We start from the raw sequence: 26,323 nt of genomic DNA on the forward strand, positions 1-26,323 counted from the left end.
GTGTACACAAAAACGGCTGGCAAAACCGTTTTAAATGTGTGTTTCCTGTATGGCGAATACAGCTGCTTTATTTATGTCTGTATGAAGTTGTTGTGAGTGTGGAGGGAGCAGCTACAGGTTAGCTTAGCCTAATCGATCAGTGCACTACGAAGCCAGTGCTAGACAGTGAACTGTCAACGGGGGGGGGAGCCCCGCCGGTCATTATCGGCCGATATTCACTCTTAATAGTTTGATCGGTGCTCTCTATAAAGGCCGATCAGGAGAGCTGGATCTGATCGATATGGACATAAACGTGTTACAGGCTTGGCCTGTCACTTTAAGAGTAGCAGCCGCAAGGGGTTTTTGGAGTGTGTGTGTGTAAAATGTGATGGCCAAGGCGAAGTGCGGAGTTATGAAGAGAGAGACGAAAGTATAGAGAAAGTGGTCAGAACGGGAAAAGTAACTGTATGTAGGCCTATGCAATACAGTGTCAATGTAACTGATTAGTCTGAAGAACGTGAATAAACAGAGGTTCTTCCCACGGCACACGAACGCCCCGTTTCCATCCCTTTTCCCCTCGAAATGTCTGGGCAGCTGGTTACCGGCTGACAACGAGCCAAGTCAGAAACCACCGGTGTGTAACTGAAACTACGGTTTCGGTGCCGAGATACCGTTAGTAAAAAGGTAACAAACGCAAGAGAAGTATACCCGGACGCGAGAGAGGGATCAGATCAGCTGCTGAGTCTGACGGAGACTCGCAGCTCTGCATGATCACCTGATGCTCCGCCCTCTGTTTAGCGAGCTGACCGGACTGCGCAAAATGCGTATATGAAGCGCTACATCATGAACGCAAGAAATCATACCCTCGTGGGGGCGCGCTCATGTGATCCCACACACGAATGCAAAGCGATCCGTGCACAGAAAGCTGTTTGTGTTTGCAGGTGCAGCGGTTTTAAACGGAAAACAAATATGTGAGGATCAAAAATAAACATGTAAAACTTTTTTCTGTATTTGGATTTTATTTACATGTATATGAAACGGAACACATTTGTGTGTGCATTGAAAAACACAAGTGTGAATCCTTCTGTGTGCACGTGTGTATTATGAGACTGTTCTGAGCCCATACTGATTGGCTGTGTCACTACCCGATCCGTCACCCTACCCGATCGGTTCTGCGCATGTGCGAGATGGTCCAGAAGTCCGGACGGCAACCCAAGATGGACACTTGACACAGTGGCTTTTAGCAAAGCTCAAAAAGAAAAACCGAGAGAGATGAGTTATTGTTATTACAACGTGACTTCACTATTATTTAACAACTCTTTTTATTGGGTTCTTTTATTTGGGGTTCAGTACATTGTCAGAATAAGTGAGAAATAGATTTAACTTCTGTTAGACAGCTATCATACTGAATAAATATTTACTGTGAATGTATGCAAAAATGTATGGCATATGGCTGTCTAACAGAAGTTAAATTCATTCCTCACTTATTCTGACAATGTACTTAACCCCAAATAAAAGAACCCAATAAAAAGAGTTGTTAAATAATAGTGAAGTCACGTTGTAATAACAATAACTCATCTCTCTCGAGTTTTCTTTTTGAGCTTTGCTAAAAGCCACTGTGTCAAGTGTCCATCTGGTGTTGCCGTCCGGAGTTGTCCAACATGGCGGACCCTCTCGCACATGCGCAGAACCGATCGGGCAGGGTGACGGATCGGGTAATGACAGGCTGGAACACCAAACAGATCATGTCAGCATTACCCATAATCCCCTCTGTTTCAGCCCTGTTTCCAAAGTGCTGATTCTCCGTCTGTTACTTTAGATGAAAATAAGGAGCCCCTCCCCCACGCCCCTCTGAGAGACATTTGGTTACAAAGAACTCAATGGAGCTCTAGAGGAGATGCAGGTGATAAGGGGGGGGGGGGGGGGGTTACCTTGGTTGCTGATTGGCTACACAAGACAAAACATCGTTATGACATCATCAAGTGGCCAAAATCTGATCAGCTCATTTTCAGACAGGTTTTTATAGAAATGGATCAAAAAGAGAGAGAATCTTTGTTCCTGAAACTTTCAGAGTCTCTTTCCACAGACTCCGCCTACTCATACGGCACATATAAGGAGTACTTTGGAGGCGTGCTCCCCATTTGAGCACTGGGACAAGATGGCCTCCAGGTCTGAACAAAGGAAATGGTGATTACTTGGTGCTTGTGTGTTTTACAGACTGACAAACGAATTTAGATGCATTTTATTAGTTTGTCTATGTAAACTGTTTTTATAACTTTAACTGAAATAAAGGCAACTCAGAAAAAACATGTACTACCTTTCTTAACAAACAAATAGTTAAGACCAACATGTTAGTGAGGGAGTGTGTGCGCTTCCTCACAAAGAGACAAGAAAATGAGGGGACACATGTTGATGTAGAAGAGACATGAAGAAGAGGGGACACATGTTGATGTAGAAGAGACATGGAGAAGAGGGGACACATGTTGATGTATAAATATCTCTCCCTCTCTCTCTCTCTCTTGTCCCCTCACCAGTCCTCTGAACCTCCTGCAGGTCTACAGGTTGATGGAAGACCCCTGCAGACCCACACATCGTCTCTCAGTCTGCTCGCCTCTCAGCTGTGTCCCTATAAAAGGATCCGCTCCTCGAGGGCAGGCAGCCTCAGCTAACGAGGTCACGCTAAGTAGCAGCCTCTGGACATTATGGATCAATATTTAATACGGGCTGTCTCGCTCCAGCACAGAGCGAAGAAAGAGGCGAGGCTGCCTGGCCATCGCTCCATTTCAGAACGTAATAAAATAAAGAATATTTTAAAATATGTAAAGGGTAGAATGTGCAATCAAATATCAAAGAAAATACAAATAAATGAACAAAATAAACATACTTGTAAAAACATAGAAAGTAAAGGTAAAGATATTCAAGAGAAAATGTATAAAATTAAATAAAAGTACAAATATTAACATAAGAAGTCAAAAAATTGCAATAAAAATAAAACAGAAATAAAAGCAGATGTTTCTATACATAAAGAAGTGAAGGGACCGATGTGCAATAGAAAGATAATAAAGTAAGTAACAATAAAACCTACCTAATGAAACAAAGCTATAGAAGTCAAAGTAGAAATATGCAATCAAAAGTTCAGACGGAAACACCAGCGGACTTCACACTCGGCTGGGAAGGACTCATCAGCTTCTCCCGCTTCCAGTAAGCAGTGACGCATCTCGGCTTGTTTTGAAACCAACGTGTGAACACTCGCAGCTTCCTGACAGAAGACGTTTCTGAGAAGACATTTAGCGAACAAGTGGAAGGCGAACGCACACGTGCTTCCATTTGGGAAATCATTACATTACCGTTTATGTTTATTAAGGATCCCCGTTCGCTTTTGCTCTCGACAAAAGTTACACTTCCCGGGGTCCTGGGTTTAGGTGCCCGTAGATGGCCTGATGCAGCTTGGTCCTGGGTTTAGGTGCCCGTAGATGGCCTGATGTAGCTTGGTCCTGGGTTTAGGTGCCCGTAGATGGCCTGATGCAGCTTGGTCCTGGGTTTAGGTGCCCGTAGATGGCCTGATGCAGCTTGGTCCTGGGTTTAGGTGCCCGTAGATGGCCTGATGCAGCTTGGTCCTGGGTTTAGGTGCCCGTAGATGGCCTGATGTAGCTTGGTCCTGGGTTTAGGTGCCCGTAGATGGCCTGATGCAGCTTGGTCCTGGGTCTAGGTGCCCGTAGATGGCCTGATGCAGCTTGGTCCTGGGTCTAGGTGCCCGTAGATGGCCTGATGCAGCTTGGTCCTGGGTTTAGGTGCCCGTAGATGGCCTGATGCAGCTTGGTCCTGGGTTTAGGTGCCCGTAGATGGCCTGATGCAGCTTGGTCCTGGGTCTAGGTGCCCGTAGATGGCCTGATGCAGCTTGGTCCTGGGTTTAGGTGCCCGTAGATGGCCTGATGCAGCTTGGTCCTGGGTTTAGGTGCCAGTAGATGGCCTGATGCAGCTTGGTCCTGGGTTTAGGTGCCCGTAGATGGCCTGATGCAGCTTGGTCCTGGGTTTAGGTGCCCGTAGATGGCCTGATGTAGCTTGGTCCTGGGTTTAGGTGCCCGTAGATGGCCTGATGCAGCTTGGTCCTGGGTTTAGGTGCCAGTAGATGGCCTGATGCAGCTTGGTCCTGGGTTTAGGTGCCCGTAGATGGCCTGATGCAGCTTGGTCCTGGGTTTAGGTGCCCGTAGATGGCCTGATGTAGCTTGGTCCTGGGTTTAGGTGCCCGTAGATGGCCTGATGCAGCTTGGTCCTGGGTCTAGGTGCCCGTAGATGGCCTGATGCAGCTTGGTCCTGGGTTTAGGTGCCCGTAGATGGCCTGATGTAGCTTGGTCCTGGGTTTAGGTGCCCGTAGATGGCCTGATGCAGCTTGGTCCTGGGTTTAGGTGCCAGTAGATGGCCTGATGCAGCTTGGTCCTGGGTCTAGGTGCCCGTAGATTGCCTGATGTAGCTTGGTCCTGGGTTTAGGTGCCCGTAGATGGCCTGATGCAGCTTGGTCCTGGGTTTAGGTGCCCGTAGATGGCCTGATGCAGCTTGGTCCTGGGTTTAGGTGCCAGTAGATGGCCTGATGCAGCTTGGTCCTGGGTTTAGGTGCCCGTAGATGGCCTGATGTAGCTTGGTCCTGGGTTTAGGTGCCCGTAGATGGCCTGATGTAGCTTGGTCCTGGGTTTAGGTGCCCGTAGATGGCCTGATGCAGCTTGGTCCTGGGTTTAGGTGCCAGTAGATGGCCTGATGCAGCTTGGTCCTGGGTTTAGGTGCCCGTAGATGGCCTGATGCAGCTTGGTCCTGGGTTTAGGTGCCCGTAGATGGCCTGATGTAGCTTGGTCCTGGGTTTAGGTGCCCGTAGATGGCCTGATGCAGCTTGGTCCTGGGTTTAGGTGCCCGTAGATGGCCTGATGCAGCTTGGTCCTGGGTTTAGGTGCCCGTAGATGGCCTGATGTAGCTTGGTCCTGGGTTTAGGTGCCCGTAGATGGCCTGATGCAGCTTGGTCCTGGGTGTAGGTGCCAGTAGATGGCCTGATGCAGCTTGGTCCTGGGTTTAGGTGCCCGTAGATGGCCTGATGCAGCTTGGTCCTGGGTTTAGGTGCCCGTAGATGGCCTGATGTAGCTTGGTCCTGGGTTTAGGTGCCCGTAGATGGCCTGATGCAGCTTGGTCCTGGGTTTAGGTGCCCGTAGATGGCCTGATGCAGCTTGGTCCTGGGTTTAGGTGCCCGTAGATGGCCTGATGCAGCTTGGTCCTGGGTCTCGGTGCCCGTAGATGGCCTGATGCAGCTTGGTCCTGGGTTTAGGTGCCCGTAGATGGCCTGATGCAGCTTGGTCCTGGGTTTAGGTGCCCGTAGATGGCCTGATGCAGCTTGGTCCTGGGTTTAGGTGCCCGTAGATGGCCTGATGTAGCTTGGTCCTGGGTTTAGGTGCCCGTAGATGGCCTGATGCAGCTTGGTCCTGGGTTTAGGTGCCCGTAGATGGCCTGATGCAGCTTGGTCCTGGGTTTAGGTGCCAGTAGATGGCCTGATGCAGCTTGGTCCTGGGTTTAGGTGCCCGTAGATGGCCTGATGCAGCTTGGTCCTGGGTTTAGGTGCCCGTAGATGGCCTGATGTAGCTTGGTCCTGGGTTTAGGTGCCCGTAGATGGCCTGATGCAGCTTGGTCCTGGGTTTAGGTGCCCGTAGATGGCCTGATGCAGCTTGGTCCTGGGTTTAGGTGCCCGTAGATGGCCTGATGCAGCTTGGTCCTGGGTTTAGGTGCCCGTAGATGGCCTGATGCAGCTTGGTCCTGGGTCTAGGTGCCCGTAGATGGCCTGATGCAGCTTGGTCCTGGGTTTAGGTGCCCGTAGATGGCCTGATGCAGCTTGGTCCTGGGTTTAGGTGCCAGTAGATGGCCTGATGTAGCTTGGTCCTGGGTTTAGGTGCCCGTAGATGGCCTGATGCAGCTTGGTCCTGGGTTTAGGTGCCCGTAGATGGCCTGATGCAGCTTGGTCCTGGGTCTAGGTGCCCGTAGATGGCCTGATGTAGCTTGGTCCTGGGTTTAGGTGCCCGTAGATGGCCTGATGTAGCTCGGTCCTGGGTTTAGGTGCCCGTAGATGGCCTGATGCAGCTTGGTCCTGGGTTTAGGTGCCCGTAGATGGCCTGATGCAGCTTGGTCCTGGGTTTAGGTGCCCGTAGATGGCCTGATGTAGCTTGGTCCTGGGTTTAGGTGCCCGTAGATGGCCTGATGCAGCTTGGTCCTGGGTTTAGGTGCCCGTAGATGGCCTGATGCAGCTTGGTCCTGGGTTTAGGTGCCCGTATATGGCCTGATGCAGCTTGGTCCTGGGTTTAGGTGCCCGTAGATGGCCTGATGCTAGCTTGGTCCTGGGTTTTGGTGCCCGTAGATGGCCTGATGCAGCTTGGTCCTGGGTTTAGGTGCCCGTAGATGGCCTGATGCAGCTTGGTCCTGGGTTTAGGTGCCCGTAGATGGCCTGATGCAGCTTGGTCCTGGGTTTAGGTGCCCGTAGATGGCCTGATGCAGCTTGTCTAGTCTTATGGTCATGCTTGTCTCTTGTGTAAACTATTTGATCATAAAAATACAGTGGTTTTTTGCTAAATTGGAAATGTTTTAGAAAAGTGATCTAAGTTAAGTTTAGGCCTAACATATCCAGTGGGGTTAAGACCATTTTAGATCATGTGATAGCCCAGTCCTCTCACACCCAAATACATGTTTGAGTTGTCTACTACTCATCAAACCAACCAGATTGTATTGCTGTTTTCATGAATTTCTCAAAAGATGTACACAGTCCGTTATGAACGCTAATGTGTCCTTCTGCGTGTTAAACTTCGGGCAACTTACGAAGGCTTGTAAACTTATGAAATGAGACGTGTGTTCTTGAAATGTATAGCTTGAATGTCGGTAGCTCTTAACATGGTGAAGGGCAAGTCAATAGATGTTAGATCATAGCTGACATTTGATTCCAACATGACGTAAAATTAAATCTGAGAACACAAACAATAAGAATCGTGCAAGAACATGAGTATCAAATAAGTTAAATTGTTTCTTTTTTTACACGTTTTTGGGGGAAATATCTTTGGCCTATGTGCAGTCAAAACAGCTTATAATCAGAAGATGTGGAGACTTTCCTCAGGGACAGTTGGTAGAAACAAGTCCCCGGAGCGAAGCCGATCTTTGGTCATTAAAGAAAATCTAAATCTTGCAAAAAAGTCCGAATTTTATAAATAAGTGATATTCTTTTAGAAAAAGTGCGATTCTTTTTTTTCTTTTTACAATTTCGTGAAAAAGTCACAAAAAAAATGTAAAAAGTCACATTTTGAAACTCGCAGAGACCTTATAAAGCGCTATATAAGCACAGGACTCAAACCAGTGTCCATTTGATGTTCATGCAACCAAGACGCTAAAGCAGGGGTGTCAAACTCAAGGCCCGGGGGCCACATCCGGCCCGCGACTTCATTTTCTGTGGCCCCACAAGAGCTTGCAAAGAATATAATATGTTTATTATACGGTTACATGCTACTTTACAGAAGCACGTTGCCCATAAACTACATGTCCCACAATGCATCTCAAATTAGACTTTTTTCTCAGAATTTGCCTTTTTTTCTTCAAAATATGCATTGTTCTTAGAATTCCTTTTTCTCAAAATTAGATTTTTTTTTCAAAATGCTACTTTTTATTTCAAAAATATTTTTTATCCAGAATTTCGCTTCTCTTTTTAAATCATTTTGTGACATTCTCACTGAAGAGACTTGCAATTATTTGCCCTAGACTTCTGCTTTCAGACGTAGTTAATTATTAAGTTATTAACCTATCTGATAATAATCCAATGCAGAGGAAATAATGTGATATAATACATTATTTTATATATATGATATATTTTTATATGTATTTTTATATAGTCTTAAAGTTACAACCGGCCCTTTGAGTGCAACCATAATGCTGATGTGGCCCGTGATGAAATTGAGTTTGACACCCCTGCCCTAAAGATTCAGATAGTGACTCCTCTCCGTCCATTTCCTGATAGAAGACAGTCAAAGTAACATGTACTTTACTGGGTTGGGGGTGGGGGGTATATTTGATCTGCTTTTTGGCGGTCTGGTTTGAATGTGCACGTTGAATCTACGGTATGTATTTGACTGCTCAATTACATTATGATATTCCTTATAATGAAAACTTTCAAAAACAAAGTGTTAAAGAAGACAGTAAAAGTGACTTTAACTTTAGATATTGGTGGAACCTGCGACAACAAAACGTATTCTAGTTTTCTATCAAATGTACTACCATAGGCGGAGTTTGACATTTGCGCTTGGGGGGGGGGCAAACCTTTTGTACTGACGTCAGTACACAGTCATTGCGTGGGGTCACGGATACAGTAGCAATAAAGCCAGCGCTCACCGCACTGAGTACGGCTTTTCCACATACGAACACAACTCGTCCGTCATGCCTCATGCCCGCCGTACACACACTCATATGGAAGGGGCGGTCTCCCCCCCCAACAACAGTGCATTACATACTGTAAAACGTATCATAACTGTGCACATCTTATACTTATTTGATAACTACCGTATCCCTTGGTTACTTGAACACAATATTATTAACCAGTGTCCTACTTAGTGCAGAAGTAGACGCCTTAAACGTCCCAGAAATTGGACGTTTTAAAAATCGCCGCATATCTTATTGTAATACAATAGCTGAATCACTTGTATGTAAAAAAAGCGAGGGAACTTGTGTCCTTAACCTCATACGTCACACACACACACACACATCACACACACACACACACACACAACACACACCACACACACACACACCACACACACACACACACACACGTCACAACATGCGACTGCTCAAAAATGAAATTATTTCAAACAAAACATGATATTATTCAGAGTTGTATTGTAACAATCATTATATTACATCTATTAAAATATTGATGTACGAAATATTTGTATTGGAACAGTTTTAGAAGTAGTAATGCTGTAACATATTTCAGCCACTAGGGGGGGCAATGCCTATGTGTACTACTGCAGAATGTTCCCTCTCCTCATCCCCCTCACCTTCATCATCAGTACGATGGTGTTCAGAGCGATCATGGCCAGCACGGTGTACTCGAAGGAGGGCGACACCACGAAGTGCCAGAGGCGGTACTGGAAGGTGTGTCGGTTCTGAGGCATGTAGCGGGTCAGAGGCTTCGCACCGAGGGCAAAGTCTATACACGCCCTCTGAAACACAGGAAGAAGGGGTTAAAGCCGGGGGGCCGCATGCAGAACATATACGTATACCGCCTCAGCAGTTCAGTTAGGAGTTAGCAAAATCACTCAAATGTAGGTACATGGTGCTCGTGAGTGTTGGCAGCTCATCCCTGAAAACACACACACACACACACACGACACAATCTCATACCCTGTCACCCAAGTCATTATTATTATTATTATTATTATTATTATTATTATTGTCTTCTCTGTGTCACTGTGTAATGTAAACAACATTTCAATTGAGCCTGCACTGTTTATGATTTGTTATCTTGGTCATGATTTTATAATTTGTATTGTGCAAAAGTTTATTTTAGGCTTTACAGAAAAGACTGGTCATGTGTACTTTGCATACAGTATAAGCATCACTGTGTTCCTGTCACCTCCAAATACACTTTGGCCCAATTCCAAACCGCCCCCTACACCCTAACCCTACACCCTACCCCTCCGTTTGCACGTTCGCGTGGAGGGTCCGCCACATTAAGGGCTGTTCCAAAGCAACGAGTCTGCAGCGGTGCTGACTGGAGACCGGTCTCTCCCTGACCGGAGTCACGCTGTGTGTGTCCGTCAGGAAACAAGCTGTTAGCAAGTAGTTCCAGCAAACATCCACTGATAAACTGCGATGTTAACAACCTCATGATAACAGCATTTTGTTTTACTGAGGACAGGGTTTCCCACACATAGACTTTACTCGGGCTGCCCAGGTATATTAACGGTCGCCAAAGTATATTTCGCGACCCATTTAGTTTTTTTTTATTTAGTTTTTTTATTTTATCCGTCCGCGACCACGACGCCATCTGCGATCGATTAGCTAGTTCGCTCTGCCATCGCGTGAAGGGTCTGCTAACAAGCGACCGACAGACAGGTTCATGTTGTTGCACGTCCCTTCACAACCCCCCCCCCCCCCCCCCCCCCCGTCGTGTATATGTACAGACTGTTGCAAGAAGCTTATAAACATCAGGTTTAAAACACAATTAAAGATGTTTGGAGTTGTATTTGAGTTATTAATGTGTTGTGAAAGAGATGCTGATCTGAGCAGCACTTCCTGTTTCTGCCGGAGAGAGGGGAGGCCGTCCCAAAGCTTGCCGCTGTAGTTACTCCCTCCATCTGACAGGAGGGAGCCTCGTTGAGCTTCACGGAGTGGGAGTGGGTAGGGTGTGGTTTGGAATCGGGCCAAAGTTGTCCGAGCTTTTAAGTAAAGGAAGTACGTCTTGTTTAAACGTTTATCAGATAATTTTGGGATGCCCACATTTGTAACGAGAGTAAATTAAAGTAGATCATTCTTCCTTGGAGGTTTCCAAAAGTGTGAAATATAATAGAATACAGAAGAGGAAGCAGAAGAGAGACAGAAAAGTGTGAATAATGAAATAAAAAAAGCTGCAAAAAGAGGCTAACGGGTCATTAAAAACAGAGAGGGTTTTGTTTATCGTCCCTCACCTCGTTCTTCTCCAGGCTGCACTCCTCCATCATCTTATCCCCCTGCTCCTGGAAAGTGATGATGATGAGCGCCACGAAGATGTTGACGAAGAAGAAAGGGAAGACGACGAAGTAGATGACGTAGAAAATGGACATCTCCATCCTGTTGCCGTGGCTCGGACCTCTGTCCTCCTCCGTCACGTCCACTGAGTGCTGGAGGACCCTGGAGAGAGAGGAGATGCCATGCTAACTGATGCTAACGGATGCTAACTGATGCTAACTGATGCTAACGGATGCTAACCAGAGATGGCAAAATAACCCATATCCTTTACCCAAGTACAAGTACACACATCCTTTACTCAAGTAGAAGTACAGATACTCGTGTTTAAAAATACTCTGGTGAAAGTAGAAGTACTGACTAAACTTCTTTACTCAAGTCAAAGTAAAGAGGCTTTGAAGTGTCCTTCAGTAAAAAGTACCCATAGCTAGCAGCTGCTTTAAAGAGTACCTGACCTCCCTTTATATCAATAGAACAATAATGTCATTGTTAGCTAATGAATGTTTCCATGGTGACCAACGGCAACATGACAACGTTTCCATTGGTCCCTCTTCTTTAGAGAAGACCAGGAAGTGATGGATACACGGATCGTGCTCAAATCAATAGGCACGCAATGACTATAATAATAAATAATAATGATCACGCCACCAAACACACATTCAGACTAAAGGAACCAGCTGTTTGGAAAATGAGAGAAGTAGAAAGTACAGGTATTTGAGTTCAACATGAGAGAAGTATAAAGTACAGGTATTTGAGTTCAACATGTAAGAAGTAGAAAGTACAGGTATTTGTGTTCAACATGTAAGAAGTAGAAAGTACAGGTATTTGAGTTCAACATGTAAGAAGTAGAAAGTACAGGTATTTGTGTTCAACATGTGAGAAGTAGAAAGTACAGGTATTTGTGTTCAACATGTGAGAAGTAGAAAGTACAGGTATTTGTGTTCAACATGTGAGAAGTAGAAAGTACAGGTATTTGTGTTCAACATGTGAGAAGTCAAAGTAAAAAGTCGTCAGAAAAATAAGTAGTGGAGTAAAGTACTGATACCAGAACAATGTACTTAAGTACAGTAAGGAAGTACTTGTACTCTACTTCCCACCTACTGATGCTAACGGCTGCTAACGGATGCTAACGGATGCTAATGCTGATAAGAGCTCTAGAGAAAAGCTTTAACAGCTCGAGAAGAGGACTCATTTTACTGTAACACACACACAAAGTAATGCCGATTCAATTCATGAACAAGTGTAGACTTTCACACACTGAACCGTTGACGTTAATTAAATGTATTATGTCAACAAATTGTTGTTATTTTTCTTCTTTACTTGCTTATTGAGCACCAGGAGAAGCGCTTTATATATGACATGTATTATTATTATTATTATTATTATTATTATTATTATTATCAGTAGTAGTAAATTGAACGTAACTTAAAGTGAACTTTTCAGTTTTTCAGTGTGTTCTTTTGCAGCGATAAATAGTTTGTTTACTGGGGTGGAGATCAGAAGTCAATTAGCTATTTAATTCCTACAGAAGCTGTCAATTAGCGAGGGATGGGACGATAGGAACCCAGAAATACTGGATTAATCCTATTTTGGAATAACGACGGGGCAAAACCTTGAGTTAAATGGATCATATCCGTAATATTTCCTTCATCAAAGAAGGATTTGAGCATTACGTAAGATCACGCCCAAAGTTAATAATGTTATAATGCGCATTAAAGCTAATGAGCTGTGAGAATGGGAAATGGTGTTCTGTTGAAGGGTCAGGATGAGGATTATATGTCAGGATTATTTGGAGGTCATAATCGTCAAAACACAACAACACTTTGCAAAACATATCCAAAGTTAAAAACGTTTTTTTTTTATATATATATAAAATGAGAATTTTGAAAATAATCTGAAATGTGAAAACAAGTAAGAATACAATATATATATCTTTTGAAAATAGTCCGAATTTTGAAAAGCAAATCAACTTTTTGAAACAAATCTTTCTTTGAAAAATAAGTCAGAAAAAAGTGAAATGAAAAAAAGGCAGATTTATTTTTTAAAAGACAGATTTTTTCTTAAAAAAAAATGGGGATTTTGAGAAAAGGCAGAAATTTGAGAAGCGGTGACCATTTTTTTTAAAAAGTGATTTTCTTTTGTCAGAATTTTGAGCAAAAGAAAACAGGTTTTAAAATCAGCAAAATAACTAAATAACACAATTGTTTTTGTGTGTTCGGCGAAATGTCACGTGTAAAAAGCTCTTAAGTATTTTAGTCAATCTTGTTGTGTTTTGTTAACTAGTCGTTGTGTTTTGACCTTCAGGGCCACCGTACACTAACGCGCAGTCTGCTGTCAGGGACTCACTGCGGCCAGCCTTCCCCCGTGGACACCGTGAAGAGAGTCAGGAGAGCCCAGATCACATTATCATAATGGAACTCATGACGTCTCCACTCCCGCCTCTTCACCTCCTTCTTGTCCTTCGCATAGTCTATGTAGTAACCCCTAGAGGAGGAGGAGGAGGAGGAGGAGGAGGGGGAGGAAGAGGAGGGTGAGGAAGAGGAGGAGGAGGAGGAGGAGGGTGAGGAAGAGGAGGGTGAGGAAGAGGAGGAGGAGGAAGAGGAGGAGGAGGAGGAAGAGGAGGAAGAGGAGGAGGAGGGTGAGGAAGAGGAGGAGGAAGAGGAGGAGGAGAGAAAAAAGTGTCAAAAGATTAGAAAATTCTGAATTGTAAGGAGTCATAAAATAATGGAAACAAATAAAAAAGGCAAATAAATAATAAAATAAATGAATAAATAATAAAATAAATAAATAAATAATAAAATAAATGAATAAATAATCAAATAAATAAATAATAAAATAAATAATAAAATAAATGAATAAATAATAAAATAAATAAATAATAAAATAAATGAATAAATAATAAAATAAATAAATAATAAAATAAATGAATAAATAATAAAATAAATAAATAAATAATAAAATAAATGAATAAATAATAAAATAAATAATAAAATAAATGAATAAGTACGCTGAATACAATGATAATAAACATCTGAGTGCAGGGTGGAGTGAGGAAGAGGAGGTGATGTAAGTGAGGAAGAAGAGGTGATGTAAGTGAGGAAGAGGAGGTGATGTAAGTGAGGAAGAGGAGGTGATAGTAAGTGAGGAAGAGGAGGTGATGTAAGTGAGGAAGAGGAGGTGATAGTAGGTGAGGCGTTACTGGCAGTCCTTCTCCGTGTCCTTGGAGCTGTCGCTGCAGAAGAAGAACTTCCCCTTGAAAAGCTGCACGGCGATGACAGCGAAGATAAACATGAACAGTTTGTAAACGATGAGGATGTTGAAGACGTTCTTCAGAGACGTCACGACGCAGTCGAACACCGCCTGCAGGAGGAGGTCAAACACGTGGTGAGGGAGAGAGATCCATGAAGCATGCTCAGTCTGTGCACTGAAATCCACGAGCACAGACTACAGCGTAAAGAACAGGGATAGCACCAAGCTGCATTATCACCAGACCACCTGAGTTACGTTCCCTAGTCTCGGGTGAAAGGGAACCAACTCAACCCACACACCCTGACACCCTGACACCCAGACACCCTGACACCCTGACTGACACCCTGACACCCAGACACCCTGACTGACACCCTGACTGACACCCTGACACCCAGATATCCTGACACCCTGACTGACACCCAGACATCCTGACACCCAGACACCCTGACACCCTGATACCCTGACACCCAGACTGACGCCCAGACACCCAGACACCCTGACTGACACCCAGACACCCTGACTGACACCCAGACACCCTGACACCCTGACTCCCAGACACCCTGACACCCTGACTGACACCCAGACACCCTGACACCCAGATATCCTGACACCCTGACACCCAGACACCCTGACACCCAGACACCCTGACACCCTGACTGACACCCAGACACCCTGACTGACACCCAGACACCCTGACACCCTGACACCCAGACACCCTGACTGACACCCAGACACCCTGACACCCTCCCTGACACCCAGACACCCTGACTGACACCCTGACACCCAGACACCCTGACTGACACCCTGACACCCAGACACCCTGACACCCTGACACCCAGACACCCTGACACCCTGACACCCTGACACCCAGACACCCAGACACCCTGATACGCTGACACCCTGACACCCAGACACCCTGATACCCTGATACCCTGACACCCAGACACCCTGATACGCTGACACCCAGACACCCTGACACCCAGACACCCTGACATCCAGACACCCTGACACCCTGACACACTGACACCCTGACACCCTGACACCCAGACACCCTGACACCCTCCCTTGTATTGGTTGTCGTGTGTTACCGTTGCTAACACGTAGCTTCTGACAATAGACTTCCGTTGCTAACACGTAGCTTCTGACTATTAGACTTCCGTTGCTAACACGTAGCTTCTGACTATAGACTTCCGTTGCTAACACGTAGCTTCTGACTATAGACTTCCGTTGCTAACACGTAGCTTCTGACTATAGACCTCCGTTGCTAACACGCAGCTTCTGACTATTAGACTTCCGTTGCTAACGCGTAGCTTCTGACTATTAGACTTCCGTTGCTAACACGTAGCTTCTGACTATAGACTTCCGTTGCTAACACGTAGCTTCTGACTATAGACTTCCGTTGCTAACACGTAGCTTCTGACTATACTGTAGACTTCCGTTGCTAACACGTAGCTTCTGACTATAGACTTCCGTTGCTAACACGTAGCTTCTGACTATAGACTTCCGTTGCTAACACGTAGCTTCTGACTATAGACTTCCGTTGCTAACACGTAGCTTCTGACTATAGACTTCCATTGCTAACACGTAGCTTCTGACTATTCGACTTCCGTTGCTAACGCGTAGCTTCTGACTATAGACTTCCGTTGCTAACACGTAGCTTCTGACTATAGACTTCCGTTGCTAACACGTAGCTTCTGACTATAGACTTCCGTTGCTAACACGTAGCTTCTGACTATTCGACTTCCGTTGCTAACACGTAGCTTCTGACTATAGACTTCCGTTGCTAACACGTAGCTTCTGACTATAGACTTCCGCTGCTAACACGTAGCTTCTGACTATAGACTTCCGCTGCTAACACGTAGCTTCTGACTATAGACTTCCGTTGCTAACACGTAGCTTCTGACTATAGACTTCCGTTGCTAACACGTAGCTTCTGACTATAGACTTCCGTTGCTAACACGTAGCTTCTGACTATAGACTTCCGTTGCTAACACGTAGCTTCTGACTATAGACTTCCGTTGCTAACGCGTAGCTTCTGACTATAGACTTCCGTTGCTAACGCGTAGCTTCTGACTATAGACTTCCGTTGCTAACACGTAGCCTCTGACTATAGACTTCCGTTGCTAACGCGTAGCTTCTGACTATAGACTTCCGTTGCTAACACGTAGCTTCTGACTATAGACTTCCGTTGCTAACACGTAGCTTCTGACTATAGACTTCCGTTGCTAACACGTAGCTTCTGACTATAGACTTCCGTTGCTAACACGTAGCTTCTGACTATAGACTTCCGTTGCTAACGCGTAGCTTCTGACTATAGACTTCCGTTGCTAACGCGTAGCTTCTGACTATAGACTTCCGTTGCTAACACGTAGCCTCTGACTATAGACTTCCGTTGCTAACGCGTAGCTTCTGACTATAGACTTCCGTTGCTAACACGTAGCCTCTGACTATAGACTTCCGTTGCTAACACGTAGCTTCCGTGCGAATGACATAACGACGGACTCTGACCTTTAGTTTGGGAAGTCTCTTGATTGTCTTCAGCGGTCGGAGGACTCGCAGAACTCTCAGCGATTTGATGGTCTTTATGTCCCGTCCTTTGTTATTTCTGCGCAGAAAGACCACAATATCATAATGTTAGACACTCGTAACTTGTTTTTCTATCCTATTCATCGCAGCACTTATGTTACACACGTTTAAAGTATTTGTTCAAAGAGAGGACGAGTTTTTGTTTGTTTTACCCCATCACATTGCTGGTGGTCAATCCCACAGAGGCATCACGACAACATGTAGAAAAACAAGAGAATGTTTTTAGAAGAAAGTCGACATTTTGAAAAAGAAAATCATTATATTGAGGTCAAAGACGTCAAATCACACCAACAGTTTAAAGACACACAAAAACCTTTGGAAAAATCAAACATTGCAAAAAACACAAAATATATTTAACCAAAAAAACAAAAAATGTGTGTGTATTTAAATGTATCCAAAATATACACAAAAAACTGAAATATAAAAAAACACATTTTAAAATGTTCAAAACTATGGGTTTTAAAAACCGCAAAACGACTAAATAACACAAAAAGATCAATTAAAAAAATACCCAAATGTTTTTGAGTAAACATGATTACTGTTTCAGGTTTTATTTGTTGTGCCTGGCAAAATATCACGTGTTTTAAAGTATTTTAGTCAACTTTCTTGTGTTTTTTAATGAAATTGTCGTTGTGTTTTGACCTTCAGGGCCACCGTAGAATTAACACACATATAGGGTGTTTCTCAATGTCGAGGAAGGCTGCTCCAGAGCCACTATTTCAAGGATGCTACGTCATCGAGTGCTGCCGAATGACTGTTCCAATGTCCAGGATGCTTGAAATTCTACCGAGGCCGGCGTACTTCGTTGCGGGAAATTTCGCGGCTGCACTTCCGCGGTCTTAAAATCCCCACAATGCTTTGCGCACGGACCAAATTCCCCAAAGCTATGGAGGAAATCGCGCTCCATTTAAGGCGGGGCCTCTCATATGACGCACACCTGTTAGCCTGTTCCACCATTCTTCATTTCTGAAGCAAGTGACTCAGAGGTACATGTCCTACCAAGGAAGCGTCCTCGACATTGAGAAACACCCATAGAGTAAGAAGCAAGATGGACGAGACGTCTGCATGAAGTCAAACAACATTTCCAGTGGATTTAAGCATGCAGGGAAACAAGAGAATGATTTAAAGACACCCTGATGTTCAGACTTATGGTCAATGCATTATGGATTAGTATTCATATTAAAAGCTGTGACTGACGAGAGGGCGAAGGCCACCAGCGCTCCCACCACCACGATGAAGTCCAGAACGTTCCACAGGTCTCTGAAGTACGAGCCGTCGTGGAGGAGAAGACCCTGGTCGATCATCTGAGAAAACACAGGATTAGGAATTAAGAAAAGTCTTCCTGCAGCGTGCAAGGGAATCACACATCTAACCGCTAACCTTCTTATCGGCGCATAGGTCCCACAGGCGTTATTCTTGGGCCATGGACGACAGAGTAAGTTACATGTAGTGCCCTGTCTGTTTAGTCTTGTTAATGAAGAAGGTTGATCGTACTCTCTGAACTAGTTCAAACCTCCGCAGAGGCCCGGGAAGGTATTTTAAGTGTGGGTGCTGAGGTGCTGGACTCCAGTGAACACTGGGCACTATAGAGCATAATAATTCAGACAGGGGAGCTCCGCACCCCCTGCCTGCCACTAGGGGGTGCTGCAGCGCCCTCAGCACCCCCCTTCCCGCGCCCATGAACCTCCGACTACGGAAGAGATCTTCAGAGTTAGTCGAGCAGCCGCTGTGTCACCTCATGTCTGCAGCTCAATTCTCCGGCTGATATATAAACCATAATTAACTTCATAAACAACCGTCGGTGTTTGACATCAAGCTCCAGCTCTCTGAGTTTCCATCACACACGCTTGGAGGTCTTTGTTCCTCTTCGTAGATGAATCAGTATGTTCTGCAATAAATAAGCTGTTGCATTGTTTACCTTTGATTGAAACAGGAGGAGACTTCTTGATTTGAATGGTGTGTTATACATTATATTCATGTAAAAGTCTGTATATTCTGGATGTTAACAATGTAAATAAACATATTGTGGAACACATTTTTAGAATAATTCTGTATACATGTTTACCGTTCGCCCTCTGACTCAGATGCTCCGCCTCGAGCAGCCGCTATCTCCCTAAGGAGGGGCTGCCCGAGCAAGTTGTTGTTCAGTGTGTGAGCGGGCAGCTCTCGGTCAGAGATAGTCGTTGTTGTGGGACACTTCCTTCTCAGGGTGGAGATGACCTCGAGCCGTAAGCGACAACAACTGTGATTCAGTGTCCTCAGCTGTTTAGTCTCTCTATTGAAGAATGTTGATCATTACACTCTGAACTAAAACCTGGAGCTACAGGAGGGGTCTGCAGAATGGATTGTGGCATCTCTACCGTGTGGTCAGACCGTGGCCCGTGACATGTTTTGTGAATTCTCCGGCCGAAGCTCCAAATAAACCGTCAGTGTTTGCCATCAAAGCTGCAGCTCTCCTCGTGTCTCTGAGTCCTGACTCCATCAGAGCTCCAGCTCTCCTCGTGTCTCTGAGTCCTGACTCCATCAGAGCTCCAGCTCTCCTCGTGTCTCTGAGTCCTGACTCCATCAGAGCTCCAGCTCTCCTCGTGTCTCTGAGTCCTGACTCCATCAGAGCTCCAGCTCTCCTCGTGTCTCTGAGTCCTGACTCCATCAGAGCTCCAGCTCTCCTCGTCTCTTTGAGTCCTGACTCCATCAGAGCTCCAGCTCTCCTCGTGTCTCTGAGTCCTGACTCCATCAGAGCTCCAGCTCTCCTCGTGTCTCTGAGTCCTGACTCCATCAGAGCTCCAGCTCTCCTCGTCTCTTTGAGTCCTGACTCCATCAGAGCTCCAGCTCTCCTCATGTCTCTGAGTCCTGACTCCATCAGAGCTCCAGCTCTCCTCGTGTCTCTGAGTCCTGACTCCATCAGAGCTCCAGCTCTCCTCGTCTCTCTGAGTCCTGACTCCATCAGAGCTCCAGCTCTCCTCGTGTCTCTGAGTCCTGACTCCATCAGAGCTCCAGCTCTCCTCGTGTCTCTTTGAGTCCTGACTCCATCAGAGCTCCAGCTCTCCTCGTCTCTCTGAGTCCTGACTCCATCAGAGCTCCAGCTCTCCTCGTGTCTCTGAGTCCTGACTCCATCAGAGCTCCAGCTCTCCTCGTCTCTCTGAGTCCTGACTCCATCAGAGCTCCAGCTCTCCTCGTGTCTCTCTGAGTCCTGACTCCATCAGAGCTCCAGCTCTCCTCGTGTCTCTGAGTCCTGACTCCATCAGAGCTCCAGCTCTCCTCGTGTCTCTCTGAGTCCTGACTCCATCAGAGCTCCAGCTCTCCTCGTGTCTCTGAGTCCTGACTCCATCAGAGCTCCAGCTCTCCTCGTGTCTCTGAGTCCTGACTCCATCAGAGCTCCAGCTCTCCTCGTCTCTTTGAGTCCTGACTCCATCAGAGCTCCAGCTCTCCTCGTCTCTCTGAGTCCTGACTCCATCAGAGCTCCAGCTCTCCTCGTGTCTCTGAGTCCTGACTCCATCAGAGCTCCAGCTCTCCTCGTCTCTTTGAGTCCTGACTCCATCAGAGCTCCAGCTCTCCTCGTGTCTCTGAGTCCTGACTCCATCAGAGCTCCAGCTCTCCTCGTGTCTCTGAGTCCTGACTCCATCAGAGCTCCAGCTCTCCTCGTGTCTCTGAGTCCTGACTCCATCAGAGCTCCAGCTCTCCTCGTCTCTCCGAGTCCTGACTCCATCAGAGCTCCAGCTCTCCTCGTGTCTCTGAGTCCTGACTCCATCAGAGCTCCAGCTCTCCTCGTGTCTCTGAGTCCTGACTCCCATGGCTTCAGAAGTTTCCCCCACATAAACCTCTACAGTATGTCAACACAACAGAATTATAAACCTGGCTTTGACAGCTGGGGAAGTTTGTCGGAAAGTTAGAAAGAAGTAAACGGTTCTTAATATGACCTCTTTGGGACTTGTTTAAATAAAAAAGGGCGACTTCTTTGTGATTTGAACCCAACGTACAGATACATACAACTGGATTTGAGGGCGTGGAAAGACACAATGCTTCTTTCTTTGGGTCGAAAGAGTCGTGAACGATGTGCCAAACATCACCGTTTCTTATTCATTTGTAATCAGACTTAGTCTAATCTTCAAACTTCTCTCGATGTTGAATGAGGCAAACAGGAACGCCCCAACGCGACTTTTCGTTCCTCGTTTTGTTGCAACGTTTACGTCCCCACCTTGGAAATGGTTGCTCAATAAAGACACATCTACTGTATATTTGTCACCATCAAATCCCCTTCTTCTTCTTCTTCTTCTTCTTCACTGAGTCGCTCACCTTTATAATCATCTCGAACGTGAAGACTCCCGTGAACACGTAATCAAAATACCGCAGAACCTAAAAAGAAAAAAGACAGTAAAAAGAAATATATAAGAAAAGCAGATTCATGTCGCACGAAACAGATAATATCAACGTTTATCCCACAGAGAAGGGGAAGTTCCTCAAGTTGATGCTTCGATATCAAGACATGTGGAACTTTCAATATATTCTTTAATATAAAAGATTCTCCTCGATATGGAAACACCAGATGATTCCTCCAGGGTCAGTGCGTCTAATACGGAAATGTCTTCATGCATTAGTGATTTGTACTGCCCCCCCATCAAGTCACATTAGAGTCCTTTCGCTACTTCGTGATGAAGCTATGAGACCCAAGGCACAGATAAACAAATCGTATCGCACAGTGGTCCCCAATGAAATGACCGAATATATCCGTCTGTGCGTCTGCTCGGGGTTTCACCAACTAATCGACTACTCGACTACCTTTACCACTAGTCGGCGCTGTAGGCCCTAATCAACTAGTCGTGAAAAAAATGGAGGTAAACGAGGTGCTGCAAAATGCTCCAAAACTTGTCCGACATTCTTATGTATGGCAGTACTTCAACGAAGATGTAACCAACTCCACAGTGAAGTGTCAGTTGTGTACAGCTGTACTGAAGTACAACACAAATACATCTGCTATGCGCAACCATCTTAAGATGAGACACCCGCTGCCGACAGCTAGCACTAGCAGTAATGCTAGTGCTAGCTGTAATGCTAGCACCAGTGAGCAACGGACCGGCGTCAGCACAGGACAGAGGCAGACGAGCAGCAACATGAAACGGGTCTACAGTGATGCGGATGATGAGCTGCGGGATTACTGCCAGCGGACACTGCATCTCCCCACAGTGAATACCCCACTGGAGGGGTGGGCAGAAAACGCGCACCGCGTCCCCCGTTTAGCCAAGCTGAGGAGCTACCTGGCTATTCCAGCCACAGGCACCCCGAGTGAGGAGCTACCTGGCTATTCCAGCCACAGGCACCCCGAGTGAGGAGCTACCTGGCTATTCCAGCCACAGGCACCCCGAGTGAGGAGCTACCTGGCTATTCCAGCCACAGGCACCCCGAGTGAGGAGCTACCTGGCTATTTCAGCCACCGGCACCCCGAGTGAGGAGCTACCTGGCTATTCCAGCCACCGGCGAGTGTCCAGCCACCGGCACCCCGAGTGAGAGGGGTTTTTCCCTGGCAGGCAACACTGTCACCCGAAAGCGGTCAAGCCTCCTTCCCTCACATGTCGATGCGTTGGTGTTCCTCAACGCAAACCAAAAATCTGGAAAGGTGGACGTTATCGTGGAGGACAGCGAGTGTTGCGCACTGGATTTACGTGGTATTTCAGTAAACAGAGTTTTTTGCTGTCGATTTTGGTGAGTCCAGTTACTGTTTGTTAATTACTCAGCCATGTAACACAAATTAAAATGCAGTGTTTAATGTAACTGTATGAGTTCCAATATAAAATGCAGTTGTACACCTCTCTGTGTGTGTCTTTATTATCACGTAACGACTAGTCGACTGCTATTTTGAAAAACGTGTCGACTAGTAAATATTGGTAGTTGTGAAACCCCTAGCGTCTGCGTCTCTGGACACATGTCAACACCATCGATCAGGGGGGGTCCAAAGCTTTTTCACAGAGGGCCACATACAGGAACATATACGAAGGGCTGGGCCGCTCACGAGAGGTATATCGCCTCGTAAGTTCAGTTATAAGTTGATGCTTGTGAGAGTTGGCCGCTCATCCCTCAGAGTGATTATAATAAGGACAATTATGAAGCGTGTATTTCAAGCTTGTTATGGAAATAAGTCAATGGGCTTTTTTCTCATCAACTAAGATAATGTTAGAAAATGTTTCCAACTTTAATTGGCTGAATTTATTTGAAAAGTGGGAGTATTAACAGGTGAATACTACTGTGTGATATATTCCTACATTTAAGAAGTACAATATAAGACAGAAGTTTCATTTGTATTCCATTATACATTTTGAATTTGCTGAGGGCCGATTCAAAATGGTCCGCGGGCCGCATTTGGCCCCCGGGCCGTAGTTTGGACACCCCGGCCATGGATCAAGATGCTCGTCTCAGTCACGTGACACTTCTCTCTGCTGAGCTCCGTGTTTTTAGGCCTTTAATTTGTCTCTCGTACAACACAGTACTCGTTTCAAGAAGATAGGACAGGACAGATATATTCCGGCTTGGACTGGGTGTCTGTCATCACCTCACTACGCCTTGCTACCTTGACATTAAACTACTTTCAACTAAGGACACGGCTCTAAGTGGCGTCTTCGTCTACAACAGTTGATTTGAGCACACACACACGACGCATGTGAAAGGCGATGTGTTTGCAAATTATGGTTTTCCTCAGAAGAAAAGTGCCAGAGCGTCGTCACGGCAACCCTGTACCCCCACACTGTGAAGGCCAGTCCTTGAGAGAATATTGTGTTACATGAAACCGGTTCGTGGCGCAAAAAAGGTAAAGCAGACATATTCTCACACACACACACACACACACACACACACACACACACACACACACACACACACACACACACACACACACACACACACACACACACACACACACACACACACACCTTGTTCCAGTTGGAGGAGGTGGCTACAGGGTCTTCAGCAGCTAATGCTATGCTGCTAGCGGCTATCACCAGCAGGATGCACGTCTCAAAGTAACGCAGATTCACCACGTAGTGACAGACCCGACGCACCCTGTGGAGACAAGAGGGGGAGTGTACATGTTATAGGCGGACTATCATCATTCATATTCCCTTGGTGTTATGAGTCTGAACCAGTGGATACACGTACGGGTTGTCAGGTTTGAAGATGAACATGCTGTCTGGAGTCACAGCCGGCTTCGACTCCTCTTCCTCCTCCTTCTCTGATTTACAGTCAGGGTCCTTACTCTTCACTGGAGGAAGATCAGGGGGAGACAAGGAGGTGAGGAGGAGGTGGTACAGTGAAAGGATACTTTCCTCCATAGACTTACACTTAAAAGAACAATACTGATATACACCTGAACATCAGCAGGAGAGGACTCTTTAAAGTAGAGACGCTACATACTGATATACACCTGAACATCAGCAGGAGAGGACTCTTTAAAGTAGAGACACTACATACTGATATACACCTGAACATCAACAGGAGAGGACTCTTTAAAGTAGAGATGCTACATACTGATATACACCTGAACATCAGCAGGAGAGGACTCTTTAAAGTAGAGACACTACATACTGATATACACCTGAACATCAGCAGGAGAGGACTCTTTAAAGTAGAGACACTACATACTGATATACACCTGAACATCAACAGGAGAGGACTCTTTAAAGTAGAGATGCTACATACTGATATACACCTGAACATCAGCAGGAGAGGACTCTTTAAAGTAGAGACACTACATACTGATATACACCTGAACATCAGCAGGAGAGGACTCTTTAAAGTAGAGACACTACATACTGATATACACCTGAACATCAGCAGGAGAGAACTCTTTAAAGTAGAGCCACTACATACTGATATACACCTGAACACCAGCAGGAGAGGACTCTTTAAAGTAGAGACACTACATACTGATATACACCTGAACATCAGCAGGAGAGGACTCTTTAAAGTAGAGACACTACATACTGATATACACCTGAACATCAGCAGGAGAGGACTCTTTAAAGTAGAGACACTACGTACTGATATACACCTGAACATCAGCAGGAGAGGACTCTTTAAAGTAGAAACACTACATACTGATATACACCTGAGCATCAGCAGGAGAGGACTCTTTAAAGTAGAGACACTACATACTGATATACACCTGAGCATCAGCAGGAGAGGACTCTTTAAAGTAGAAACACTACATACTGATATACACCTGAGCATCAGCAGGAGAGGACTCTTTAAAGTAGAGACACTACATACTGATATACACCTGAACATCAGCTGGAGAGGACTCTTTAAAGTAGAGACACTACATACTGATATACACCTGAACATCAGCAGGAGAGGACTCTTTAAAGTAGAGACTCTACATACTGATATACACCTGAACATCAGCAGGAGAGGACTCTTTAAAGTAGAGACTCTACATACTGATATACACCTGAACATCAGCAGGAGAGGACTCTTTAAAGTAGAGACACTACATACTGATATACACCTGAACATCAGCAGGAGAGGACTCTTTAAAGTAGAGACTCTACATACTGGTACCTGTGATGGTGGAGAGCTCCAGACAGGACTGAGCGTTGGGAACCTCGATGATCACACTGGTGCTGAGCGGACATTTCTCCTTCTCCGTCTCTTCTTCGTTTTTCTCTGGGACGACGGGAGGATCTGGATCTGACTTCTGAGGAGTTTCCTCCGTGTCTCCGATGTGGACCTGACTCTCCTGGGGGTCCGTGGGTCCTCCTTCTCCCAGACTGGAAATACAGAGAGAAAGTATTGAAGACACAGACAGAAGAACAGTGATATCATAACACGTGGGTCGGTGCTGTTAGTTGGTGATTGCATAGTCCAAAAGCCACAGGAACCACTATCATTGTATTTTTATTTTGTTTCTTTCCGTTAACTGTCAAATGGGAACTAAGTATTTTTTTGGACGTTTTTGTGTTTCTCTTATTTTCCTACGCTGCCGTTATGATTGGCTGTTAATAAGAAAATATGAAGGACAGACCGTCTATTTCTATTTGTTTAGTTTTAGAAAGGAGCAGGTCATATCAGATCATTTTCTACACCCTGCTCCTTTTCGGGTACCGGGTGTTTATAGAGACATGTTTTGTAAATAATTGTTATACATTAAGTTGTGCGTACCATGAACGGAACAAATACCAATAAAATGAAATTGATGCTTGAACATTATCATTAAAGGAGGATCTAAATAATAGATTCATTTTAACCCACAAATGCTAAATTTACCATTCGACGACCTGTGTGAATATATCTTTGTTATTCTCTTAACCTTAGAGCAGGGGTGTCAAACTCAATTTCATCGCGGGCCAAATCAGCATAATGGTTGCACTCAAAGGGCCGGTTGTAACTTTAAGACTATATAAAAATACATATATAAATATATCATATATATAAAATAATGTATTATATTACATCATTGCCTCTGCATTGGATTATCATCGGATAGGGTAATAACTTCATAATTAACTACGTCTGAAAGCAGAAGTCTAGGGCAAGTCTCTTCAGTGCGTATGTCCCAAAATGATTTAAAAAGAAAAGCCAAATTCTGGAGAAAAAAGAAATAGAAGTGACATTTTGAAATAAAAATCAAATTCTGAGAAAAAGGAATTCTATGAAAAAATGCATATTTTGAAGAAAAAAAGGCAAATTCTGAGAAAAAAAGTCATATTTGAGATGCATTGTGGGACATGTAGTTTATGGGCAACGTGCTTCTGTAGCATGTAACCGTATAATAAACATATTATATTCTTTGCAAGCT

General features: G+C 45.2%; 1 protein-coding gene across 1 annotated transcript in view; it reads right to left on the reverse strand.

Annotated features, from left to right (window-relative positions):
* Window positions 1-26,323, reverse strand: part of LOC117445486 (voltage-dependent R-type calcium channel subunit alpha-1E-like) — an 85,222-nt gene that overhangs the window by 27,687 nt on the left and 31,212 nt on the right. Inside the window, exons 14-24 of the mRNA XM_034081210.1 lie at window positions 25,087-25,295; window positions 23,686-23,788; window positions 23,460-23,589; window positions 20,836-20,895; window positions 17,740-17,846; window positions 16,695-16,706; window positions 16,465-16,561; window positions 13,907-14,067; window positions 13,054-13,191; window positions 10,671-10,872; window positions 9,039-9,203 (exon numbers count right to left, since the gene is read on the reverse strand). Coding sequence (XP_033937101.1) covers window positions 9,039-9,203; window positions 10,671-10,872; window positions 13,054-13,191; window positions 13,907-14,067; window positions 16,465-16,561; window positions 16,695-16,706; window positions 17,740-17,846; window positions 20,836-20,895; window positions 23,460-23,589; window positions 23,686-23,788; window positions 25,087-25,295 — 1,384 coding nt within the window. The remainder of the gene's footprint in view (window positions 1-9,038; window positions 9,204-10,670; window positions 10,873-13,053; window positions 13,192-13,906; window positions 14,068-16,464; window positions 16,562-16,694; window positions 16,707-17,739; window positions 17,847-20,835; window positions 20,896-23,459; window positions 23,590-23,685; window positions 23,789-25,086; window positions 25,296-26,323) is intronic.

The sequence above is a fragment of the Pseudochaenichthys georgianus genome, chromosome 4, assembly GCF_902827115.2.
Source record: "Pseudochaenichthys georgianus chromosome 4, fPseGeo1.2, whole genome shotgun sequence".
NCBI classification, from domain to species: Eukaryota; Metazoa; Chordata; class Actinopteri; order Perciformes; family Channichthyidae; genus Pseudochaenichthys; species Pseudochaenichthys georgianus.